A 12,183-nucleotide genomic window follows, 5' to 3' on the forward strand; every position below is an offset into this window, starting at 1 on the left:
CCCTTAATGTCCACATGGACAGCAGCTGGACAGGTGTTCCAGGTGTTCCAGGTGTTTCCTACCTGAGTGAGAGATCTGCAGCCGAGGCCCCGTCTGGGTCCAGGATCTGGACTCTGAGGTCTGCAGCAGTGTGAGGAGGACCAGAACCAGGACTTGGAGGGACCTGAAGTCTGGAAGCATCTCTGGAGGATCCTCAGCGACGTGGAGAAGAAGAAGAAGGACGTCCAGAAGATCTCATCACAGTCAGAGCTGCAACTGGATGAAGAAAAACAAACATGTTTAATGTTGGCTTAGAATTTTAATATACTTTTATTTTCAGGTTTTCTGTGAATCCAGACTAAAACATCTCAACAACTACAGAAAACTCTGCTCCTTCCTTCATCGTTCCCAGAAGATTTATTGTGTTTTCCTCTAAATTAAACCAGAAATTAATAAATAAACATCAAACTGTGTTGATTTGATTTGATTTATTTGGATCCCCATTAGCTATGGCAATGCCGAAGCTATTCTTCCTGGGGTCCATACAACATCTTTACAATGTGTCAATGCAGTTACATTATTTACAATACAATCCATATACAAATGCAACGTAAAAATATAAATTAAAAAAAATACACAACACAACAATACACAGACAATACAAGACCGCTCCCAGGTCAGCAGTGATATATAAAATTTACATATAATATCTACATAGATCTACATATATTATGTATATTGGTCACACAAAACTCAAATTTCTTTTGCCCTTAGATATTACACCCAACGCCATTGAAGCACAATGGTGTTAAAGGAGACTCGAAACAAACAACAGACACATTTGTTGTCTTGTTTGCATCTCTCTGTAATAACTTTGTGAATCTGTGTGGATATTTTGAATATATTTATGCATCAGTCATTTTGTGTCTCTCTGTGGTTGTTTTGTGTGTCTTTGTGGTTGTTTTGTGTCTTTTTGTGGTTGTTTTGTGTCTCTCTGTGGATGTTTTGTGTCTCTGTGGTTGTTTTGTGTGTCTTTGTGGTTGTTTTGTGTCTCTGTGTGGTCGTTTTGTGTCTCTTTGTGGTCGTTTTGTGTGTCTCTGTGGTTGTTTTGTGTCTTTTTGTGGTTTTTTGTGTCTCTCTGTGGACGTTTTGTGTCTCTGTGGTTGTTTTGTGTGTCTTTGTGGTTGTTTTGTGTCTCTGTGAGGTCGTTTTGTGTCTCTTTGTGGTCGTTTTGTGTCTCTGTGGTTGTTTTGTGTCTCTGTGGTCGTTTTGTGTCTCTTTGTGGTCGTTTTGTGTCTCTTTGTGGTCGTTTTGTGTCTTTTTGTGGTTGTTTTGTGTCTCTCTGTGGACGTTTTGTGTCTCTGTGGTTGTTTTGTGTCTCTGTGGTTGTTTTGTGTCTCTTTGTGGTCGTTTTTGTCTCTCTGCAGGTGAATTCCTCACTAAATTTTGTAGAATTAAACATCGGTAATAAAACAATAAGGACTGAATTGAAAGATAAAACAACACGTTTCACATTAACGTCACAAACACTCGACTCCAGGAAACAACCTCCTCAGAGCCATCGCCACGGAGACGGATAGACGCCTTCCTCTGGTGTGTGTGTGTGTATGTGTGTGTGTGTGTGACACAAATACAGAAATAGACTGTGGAGGAAACAAAGTGAACTTGAAGAACAAAATATAAACAGATAAGAAACGTGCAGCGAGCATCTTTTTCTGCATGTTTTGTGTCTCTGCAGTCTTTTTCTCATATTCTGTCTCATTTTTTGTTTCTGTTTAGTCTCTTGGTCACTTTGTGAGTCTTTCTGTGTCTCTCTGTGGCAGATTTGTCGTCTCCTTGTCGCGTTTTTGTGCGTCTGTGGTCATTCTGTGTCGCTTTGTTGACTTTGTGTGTGGCTCAGAGACAAATATAGAAAGAGAAAAGAAAACTGTTTGAATCACTGAATCACAAAACGTAAACGGATGAAGAATGTGCACCGCTTTGTGTGTCTGTGTGTTGACAACAGCCTCTAAATAAATCCCTGAAGGAAACCCGTGGTCGGTTTCCTCTGTCCGTCCATCTGCTGGTTTGATTTGACCCAACAGACATTTAACACAAGAACACACATAAAAATACACACCAACTGTACACAACCACACACACTCCGTCACACCGACGCTGTGAAGGCACCGAGACGAGGAAGTCGACGTTAGAGGACGAAAATAAAACGTTTGTGTCGTTTGTTGGTTCGGCTGCAGGTCAAAGACGATGTTTAGTTTCTGATTTGAACTTTTTGCTGCAATTTTTAACCAGAAACTTTGGTTTAAATCTGTAAGAAATTATCCAGAAATGAAGCAAACGCACTAAACTGGCAGCCAGTTAATCAACAAACAAGATTTATCCTCACAAAGTAGATATTTTTCAAACTACTGGACCCTTAAAATCACCAAAGCAGGACTTCCAGAAGAGCTGCAGGAGCACTGGGAGCTGAGCGTCGCTGTGAGATAGACAGGGACATTTATCAGTCAGAAACTGGAAAAACAGACTAATCTAAGCTCAAAATATCTATTTACAATTACTGTCAAAATTTACCTAAGTTAACCATTTGCATAAGATTCTGTCAAAAATTTAAATTCTTCATTTCTCGACACGTTTTCAGGTTGCAGGAAGTGTTTCCACACAGAAACTGAGGAAAACCAACAAAATAAATGCAGCAGAAACAGTGAACAGAGGAGCAGGTTGGTGGAGATCCATTCAGCATGGAGGAACATCTTTCTACAAAAATGACCAAAATCTGTCTAAAATGCCATAAATCTGTGCAAAATCAGTGTAAAAAATGGTCAAACATGACCCAAAGATTGTCTGAAATTAAATAAATTCACTTGAAATGGCTCAAAAACGGTTAAAATGGCATAAACATGCCAATTACTTCAAAAACTTGATTTTAAATGGTCCAAAATGTTACAAACTCGAACAGAAAAACTGTCTTAAAAAGCATAAATCTGTGTTAAAAATGAGTCTTACAGTAAAACCAAAGCTACTGAATGAATAAATAGTCAGCATGGCTCAGAAACAGAACAGAGGAGCAGGTTGGTGGAGATCCATCCATCATGGAGAAAATCTACTGATGATGAGCAGAGAGGAAAAGCCTGGAAACATGGAGATAGTTTGGGGAAACAAAACCACCACAAAGATACAAAAAAAAAACCAAAAATAAAGCAGGACACAAAATGACAAGCGAGCAATAGGAGCAGAAAAACAAGACGTGGATGTCGACAAAGTTTAAATCAGGTTTAGTTTTTGTTTTCTGTGTGCACAGACATTTTATCAACGCAGAAAAACAGATTTACACCCCCTGTCAAAAGTTGTAGGACAGGTTCTAGTTTATTTGAATGAGACAGTGTCCTAAAACTTTTGACAGGGGGTGTAAACATGCAGGCTAACTTGCTGCTAGCATAGCTACCCATTGACCTCTACTGCACATCACAGCTACACTTGCTAACGTTGCTAACACCGTTCATCTAAGAGTGTTTTTACAGTATTAGCAGCATAAATTTACAATGCTCTGGTCGTCCTCGGGGTCTGAGGATGATGATGTTGAGGAGAAAGGTTCCCATCGTTATCAGGTCACCATCTTTACGGTGTCTTCCTGCTGCTCTGCGGGGTTTCAGCTAAACAATGAGGAAACAACAAGCTGCTCCACCTCCAGGTTTTCAGCTCCTTTAAATGAGGTTCAGCTTTTCAATTTGGATTGTTCTGGTGTTAATGTCGGCCCAGATGAACGATACGAGGCAGATGCAGAGAGAAATACGAGGAGGTTGAAATTAGAGAAGGAGGAGGGTCTGCACCCTGACCCTGTAACCCACTAACAGCTCCTGAAATAGGCTGTTTTCTCTGTCAACGTCAGCGCTTTGTGTGGAGCTTCCGATGCTAGCAGAGGGAGAAGGTTTGTTTGAACAAGAAATGAATAAAAAGTCTGAAATGGACTTCCTAAATCTGGAAGAACTGGTTCCAAACACGTCGTGCTTCAAAAGAAAAGATTTCTGTTTAGCGGAAATCAGAGTCCACTGTTTGGTTTTTTCTCTCATTTGGTTCTTCGTCTGATTCAACTCAGTTTTATGTGGTTTTCAGTTTGACTGTAAATTAGATCCAGTTCCACCTGGAGGATCCCAAGAAGAGAAACATCTCCAAAGTTCCAGATCTACAATGATTTACTGTAGTTTAACCAAATCAAGAAAATACAGCGAGAATGAAGCATGGTGGTGATGAAGCATGGTGGAGGCAGCATCATGATGAAGCACGGTGGTGGCAGCATCATGATGTGAAGCACGGTGGAGGCAGCATCATGATGTGAAGCACGGTGGAGGCAGCATCATGATGTGAAGCACGGTGGAGGCAGCAACATGATGAAGCACGGTGGAGGCAGCATCATGATGAGAAGCATGGTGGTGGCAGCATCATGATGAAGCACGGTGGTGGCAGCATCATGATGTGAAGCATGGTGGAGGCAGCAACATGATGAAGCACGGTGGTGGCAGCATCATGATGAGAAGCACGGTGGAGGCAGCATCATGATGAAGCACGGTGGTGGCAGCATCATGATGTGAAGCACGGTGGAGGCAGCATCATGATGTGAAGCACGGTGGAGGCAGCATCATGATGAAGCACGGTGGTGGCAGCATCATGATGTGAAGCACGGTGGAGGCAGCAACATGATGTGAAGCACGGTGGAGGCAGCATCATGATGAAGCATGGTGGTGGCAGCATCATGATGAAGCATGGTGGAGGCAGCATCATGATGTGAAGCACGGTGGAGGCAGCATCATGATGAAGCACGGTGGTGGCAGCATCATGATGAAGCATGGTGGAGGCAGCATCATGATGTGAAGCACGGTGGAGGCAGCATCATGATGTGAAGCACGGTGGAGGCAGCATCATGATGTGAAGCACGGTGGAGGCAGCAACATGATGAAGCACGGTGGAGGCAGCATCATGATGAGAAGCATGGTGGTGGCAGCATCATGATGAAGCACGGTGGTGGCAGCATCATGATGTGAAGCATGGTGGAGGCAGCAACATGATGAAGCACGGTGGTGGCAGCATCATGATGAGAAGCACGGTGGAGGCAGCATCATGATGAAGCACGGTGGTGGCAGCATCATGATGAGAAGCACGGTGGAGGCAGCATCATGATGAAGCATGGTGGTGGCAGCATCATGATGTGAAGCACGGTGGAGGCAGCAACATGATGTGAAGCACGGTGGAGGCAGCATCATGATGAAGCATGGTGGTGGCAGCATCATGATGTGAAGCACGGTGGAGGCAGCATCATGACGTGAAGCACGGTGGAGGCAGCATCATGATGAAGCACGGTGGTGGCAGCATCATGATGAAGCATGGTGGAGGCAGCATCATGATGTGAAGCACGGTGGAGGCAGCAACATGATGAAGCACGGTGGTGGCAGCATCATGATGAGAAGCACGGTGGAGGCAGCATCATGATGAAGCATGGTGGTGGCAGCAGCATCATGATGTGAAGCATGGTGGAGGCAGCATCATGATGAAGCACGGTGGTGGCAGCATCATGATGAGAAGCACAGTGGAGGCAGCATCATGATGTGAAGCACGGAGAATTTTGAGTTACCAGCTATTAAACTCAAAGAAAACGTCTCCAGAAGTTGGATATTTTACTCCAACCTTCCCTTAAAAAGCAGCCTGGATGTTAAACAGTTTCTTGACTTTAGTTCATTTCAATTCCAGCTCCTTCACATCATTATTAAAACCATAATTATAAGTTCATGTAAGCCAGAGACTGAAGAAACATCAGGACACTTAACCAGCAGCAGTTTGATTCATATGATTCCTGACTTCTCTTTGTTCCACATCTGTGTGAAAGTTTCCACCTCCAACATCCATCACTGACCTGTGGGAGCCTCCAGGAAGAACTAAGAAGTAGAGGACATCAGTGATTCTCACAGATTTACTGCCTCTTTATGCTTTGATTGTTTCCACCTGAACACAAACACATGCTGAGGATTCTTCAGGGAGTCCAGGTTGGAGAATAAAAGCAGATTTTATTTTATAAACCCGCAATGAAAGCAGGTCAGGGACAGTTTTCACAGCAGCTCTGAAGACGTTTAATCTACGGTTATGTTGGTGCACTAAAGTTTACATTAATGCTAATAAATTTAAGCAAGAAATGAAGTGGTGTCACGTAGAGGTTGGAACATAACAGCAGGAAGCGTCTGTTTTAAGGAAGCATCGTTTAGGATGAGAAAGATTTTAGAATATGTTCAGACAGCTTTCAAGTTATTGTCGACAGTTTTTTGTAATTTTGGTAAGTTTTTAAGCCAACTTTTGCAGACATTTTGGGTAATTCTGTGTGTAAGTTAATAAATGATACGTAAAATATCTCCAAAATGATTAAAAATATGTCCAGTATGAAACATATTTGTCCAGAATGATCTCAAATGAACAAAAACTCCAAAGTGGCTGAAAATATTTAAAATGACAAAACAAAAGGTGAAAAATAGAGAAAACCAAGTCCAGAGTGAAGCTGAGAGAATAAATGTGATGGAAACAGTCACAGCGTCAGATTGGATCCAGATGTTCAGGCTGGTTTCTGGACCGTCTGGATGCTGGAAGCTTCACGTGTCCAGAAGGTTGCATCAGATGAAGTTCTCTGTAAACCCAGAATGATGTTCTGGTCGGTTTCCTGTCTGATAAATACATCCTGGAGGTGTTTTCAGTCGAGCTCCAGGCTGGATCTGGAATATCTGTCCGAGCTGAGCGTCTGTTCTCTGAACCAGCAGGAAGTCGTTTTTATTCCTGGTTTAATCTTAATCACTAGATGAATCCGTTTGGTTTGTTGTTGTATTTATGAGTTATCTGAGACTAAAAGATCTGGAGGAAAGGAAGGGGGATGAACAAAAAGGAATGAGACTCGGCCGACCTGAGGGGACGAACCTGAAGGATTGAAACCTGGCCGACCAGCTCTGACCTTAACTGAGGCTAATGAGGCCTGCAGGTCTTTTGATGTTCTATGTTCCTCTGTGACCTCCTGGATGAGTCTTCTCTGTGGTTTTGGGGTAATGTTGGTAGTGAAGGTTCTCCACTGCTCCATGTTTTCTTCATGTGTGGATAATGTCTCTCACTGTGGTTCTCTGGAGTCCTAAAGCTTTAGAAATAGCTTTAAACCCTTTCCAGACTGATTTCTCGTCTGTTGTTGAATTTCTTTTGTTGCAGCTTCTTGAGATCTTCCTTTAGTCAGAGAGGATCTACTGAAGTGACTTCTGGATCGAACAGGTGCGGAGGTCATCAGGTTTGAGTGTGGTCGGTGAAACTGAAATCACTTCCTAAAAAATGTGATTAGTCACAGTTAGTTCATGATTTAACGAGGGGGGCAATTACTTTTTCAAATTGAATAAAAAGACTTGGCGGTAGTTCATCCTCCTCAGCAGGAGATGAAGAAAGAAGGTTGAGAAGTTAAATGAAGGACAAAGACAGTCAAAGAAGACGGAGTTAAAACATCTACTGAAAGTTAAAGTAGCCGGATGAGAGCAGGGAGGACAAACCGATGGAGAGAAGATGTTAAATCCTGAGATAAAACGAGGAATCAGGAGGATTAAAGGAGGAAACGGTGAGGAGAGGAGGAAAGAAATACAAGAACCTGGAGGTATAAATAAAGGTGGAGTAGAAGAGGAATGGATCCAGTAAATCATCCAGCAGTTAAAACCAGATTCTTCAGCTCCACCTTCTCCTCTGGTCCTCCTGTAAACACCATAAAACTCCTTAGTCCCTCCAACTAGAGCAACTCGCCACCGTTCTCCAGGGAGACGGAGGTCAGTGAAGGCATCTGAGGCATTCAGAGGCTCTGAATTTACAGCCAAGGTCCAGAGTTTATCCAGCAGCAGATCATCAGAGATCCTCGCTTCAGAAGATCTGATGGTTCTGGAGCAGATGGGTCTGAGATGTTTGATCTACGTCTGGAAGGAACTGCAGAAAATATTTAGTTTAGGAAGGTTCTCTGGATGGAAAATAGAGATTCAGATCTCTTCAGACAGATGCTGCCACCACCGTGCTTCACATCATGATGCTGCCACCACCGTGCTTCACGTCATGATGCTGCCACCACCGTGCTTCACATCATGATGCTGCCTCCACCATGCTTCACATCATGATGCTGCCTCCACCATGCTTCACATCATGATGCTGCCTCCACCATGCTTCACATCATGATGCTGCCTCCACCATGCTTCACATCATGATGCTGCCTCCACCGTGCTTCACATCATGATGCTGCCTCCACCATGCTTCACATCATGATGCTGATTCCACCGTGCTTCACATCATGATGCTGATTCCACCGTGCTTCACGTCATGATGCTGCCTCCACCGTGCTTCACGTCATGATGCTGCCTCCACCGTGCTTCACATCATGATGCTGCCTCCACCATGCTTCACATCATGATGCTGCCTCCACCATGCTTCACATCATGATGCTGATTCCACCGTGCTTCACATCATGATGCTGCCTCCACCGTGCTTCACGTCATGATGCTGCCTCCACCGTGCTTCACATCATGATGCTGCCTCCACCGTGCTTCACATCATGATGCTGCCTCCACCGTGCTTCACATCATGATGCTGCCTCCACCATGCTTCACATCATGATGCTGCCTCCACCGTGCTTCACATCATGATGCTGATTCCACCGTGCTTCACATCATGATGCTGCCTCCACCGTGCTTCACATCATGATGCTGCCTCCACCGTGCTTCACATCATGATGCTGCCTCCACCGTGCTTCACATCATGATGCTGCCTCCACCATGCTTCACATCATGATGCTGCCTCCACCGTGCTTCACATCATGATGCTGCCTCCACCGTGCTTCACATCATGATGCTGCCTCCACCGTGCTTCACATCATGATGCTGATTCCACCGTGCTTCACATCATGATGCTGATTCCACCGTGCTTCACATCATGATGCTGCCTCCACCGTGCTTCACATCATGATGCTGCCTCCACCATGCTTCACATCATGATGCTGCCTCCACCGTGCTTCACATCATGATGCTGCCTCCACCGTGCTTCACATCATGATGCTGCCTCCACCGTGCTTCACATCATGATGCTGCCTCCACCGTGCTTCACATCATGATGCTGCCTCCACCGTGCTTCACATCATGATGCTGCCTCCACCATGCTTCACATCATGATGCTGCCTCCACCATGCTTCACATCATGATGCTGATTCCACCGTGCTTCACATCATGATGCTGCCTCCACCGTGCTTCACATCATGATGCTGCCTCCACCGTGCTTCACATCATGATGCTGCCACCTCCATGCTTGTTAATGCAGAATGGTCTGTCTATGCAGGATGAATTCAGGCTGATTATGAATAAAAATTAAAACTAGAACTTGGGCCCATCCTCACATACAGACAGAACAGAGTACTAGCAGCCTATGAGATGACAGTAAACAAACTGCAGTACTACTCAGTACTACGTACCAGTGAGTACCGCTCCACAGAGGAAACCTGTAAACACGAATGAGTCAGTTCTTGATCCAGAGTCAAACCCATAAAAAGGTTATTTGGATGGAATTCAGAGCAGCTCGTTAGAAAAACATCCAGCTGAGGCTTAAACACACAACTCTGGCCGATATTTATTATTAATTATCACAGAGTTCCCCTCACTTTAGACTCGATTAATCTCAGAAACACCGCAGTGATCTTTTATTCTTCCGTCTGGGTTTCGTTGTGGATTCATCTGAACTCTTGACTGAGGCTGGAAAAGTCCCGTTTTATTCCCTGTTGCTGCTCAGAGTTTTGCTTCATTTCACAGATTTGACTTCAGACGTCAAACAAGCAGCAAAGCAGAACAAACCTGCTGCTTCTTGTTTTCTGCACCTGGAAGTTACTCAACGTTCTCCACAATCTGATCTGCACAGAATCAACCTTTAAATCTGTCATTTCAGTGTTTTCATGTGTCTGGAGTTCTGTCATTTATAATCAGCAGTAAGTTCAGAACAAGAACAGCAAGAAAGACTGAAGACAAACAGACATGAACCAGAGAGCAGATGGATGTTTCTGGTGGAATAATAATCAGAACTCACCAGATGATACTTTAAAAAGTGCATTTATGTGGCTTAAAATCATTCAAAAACATTCAGAACTTAACTAAAAATTACAAAAACATTTTAATAAATTCAAAAATGACTAAAAAAAAAGTCCACCATCTCCCAAACGACGCCCCAAATGTACAAAAATACCTCGAACTTATCAAAACTACCTCAAGAGCGTCCCAAGATGAGCACAGAATTACACAAAATACCCAAAATTTTGAATAAAAATCACAAAAACTTGTCGAAAATTATCCAAAACCGGTTCTAAGTTTGTTCAAAAATCAACCAGAATCACAAAAAAATGTCAACAATAACTCGAAAATTGTGTGAAAATATTCAAATATGGAGTCATTTTACATCTTTTTGTTGTCATTTTGTGTCACTATTTTGACATTGATTGTTGTGCATGAGACTTTAGTCTTTGTGTCATTTTGGGATTGATTTATGTAACATGTAGGTTAATGTGCATCTTCAGTTTGCTCGTTTTGCATCATTTCGTGGTTGTTTTGCATCACATGTTGGGCTTTTTATGTCTTTTGGAGGTTGCTTTTGGACACAATGTGGTCATTTCACTTCTTTTTATTGTCAGTTTAGGGAACATTTGGAGGTTTGTGTGAACAGAAAGTCTTTTTCTGCATGCATTCTTCTGTATGTTGCTAATTTTGGACATTTTCCATCACATTTGTGCTTTCTCACATGTGCTTTTCCCTCAGGAGCCACCGTACATTCGTCTTCTTCTGCATTTTGACCGACTCCCTGACAGATTCCTTCAGGTTCCACTGAACCAGAGGTTGACCCACATGTGGAGTCAGAACTTCACCTTTCAGTGAGCCGAACAACCACAGCTACACTCCATTAAAGCCCAGATCAGAGGAACGCTCGCTGACGTAAGGCTCGGCGGTGAAGTCGGGACGAGTCAAGACAAACAGGCAGCGATGTGGGAACCGAGGAAACTATCTGTACGGTTCTATCTGTCCGAGGCCTCGAGGAAACACTCGGCCTCTCTGGAGGGTTCTGGGAAGAGGAAAAGAGCTGAGGTCATCCACTTCCAGATGGCAGCGACAGGGCGAAGCCGGACTCTTACACAACCCTCATGTCCTTCAGCTTAGTCACAGGTTCTGTCTTCGGCCACGTCGAGACAGAAAAGGGGTTTAAAAAAACACCTGCAGCCGCTTATTCTTCATCCAGGAAATCAAGTCAACATGTTCATTATGTTTCTACACGCTGAGAGACATCCAGAGGTTTTCCTTAAATAAACAGCAGATCAGAGCTAATATCTGCTCTGACCTGATACTATAAACACCCCGATGTAAAACAGTTCTTCATCCAAACATCTGTACATTTAGTGAAATCATGGTTCTCTCTCAGCTTTAATTCTGTCTTTCAGCCAACAGCTCAGCTCCACTGATACCAGCCCAAAAAAATACTAATAAGTTTATTTACATAATCTGATTCAGAGCTGATAAATAAGGCTGTGTAATGTCATGAAGAAATGGTGCTATATGCTACGTTAGCGAATGGAAATGATATGTTAGCGATAATAAATGATAAATGGGCTAAAGTTGCGATCATAAATGATAAGTAGGCTACGCTAGCTATGATAAATGGGCTACATTAGCTATAATAAACAGATTACGTTAGCTATGAAAAATAGGCTACGTTAGCTTTGATAAATGATACATGGGCTGCATTAGCTATATTAAACATTAAAAACTACAATAGTTATGATAAATAGGCCACGTTAGCTATGAAAAATGATGAGTAGACTATGCTAGCTCTGGTAAATAAGCTACATTATGATTCACTATGATAGGCTATGCTAGCTATAATAAATGATAAACAGGCTACATTAGCTATCATAAATGATAAGCCTGTTAAGGTAGCTATGATAAATGGTAGATATCCTACGGTAGCTGTAATAAATGATAGATTACATTAGCTCTGATAAATAGGCTACGTTAGCGATGACAAATAAAAAATAGTCTATGTTAGCTATGATAAATTGGCTAAATTAGCTATGATAAATAATAATTAGGCCACATTAGCTATGATAAATCACAAATAGGCTACATTAGCTACGATAAATGATAA

The 12,183-nt window shown here is 42.9% G+C and overlaps 1 protein-coding gene across 1 annotated transcript in view; it reads right to left on the reverse strand.

Annotated features, from left to right (window-relative positions):
• si:dkey-49n23.1 (semaphorin-3D) overlaps positions 1 to 12,183 on the reverse strand; it is a 110,455-nt gene that overhangs the window by 83,983 nt on the left and 14,289 nt on the right. The window contains exon 2 of the mRNA XM_051947895.1: positions 63 to 255. Coding sequence (XP_051803855.1) covers positions 63 to 180 — 118 coding nt within the window. The 5' untranslated portion in view covers positions 181 to 255. The remainder of the gene's footprint in view (positions 1 to 62; positions 256 to 12,183) is intronic.

This window comes from Acanthochromis polyacanthus, chromosome 5 (assembly GCF_021347895.1).
Source record: "Acanthochromis polyacanthus isolate Apoly-LR-REF ecotype Palm Island chromosome 5, KAUST_Apoly_ChrSc, whole genome shotgun sequence".
Classification (NCBI taxonomy): Eukaryota; Metazoa; Chordata; class Actinopteri; family Pomacentridae; genus Acanthochromis; species Acanthochromis polyacanthus.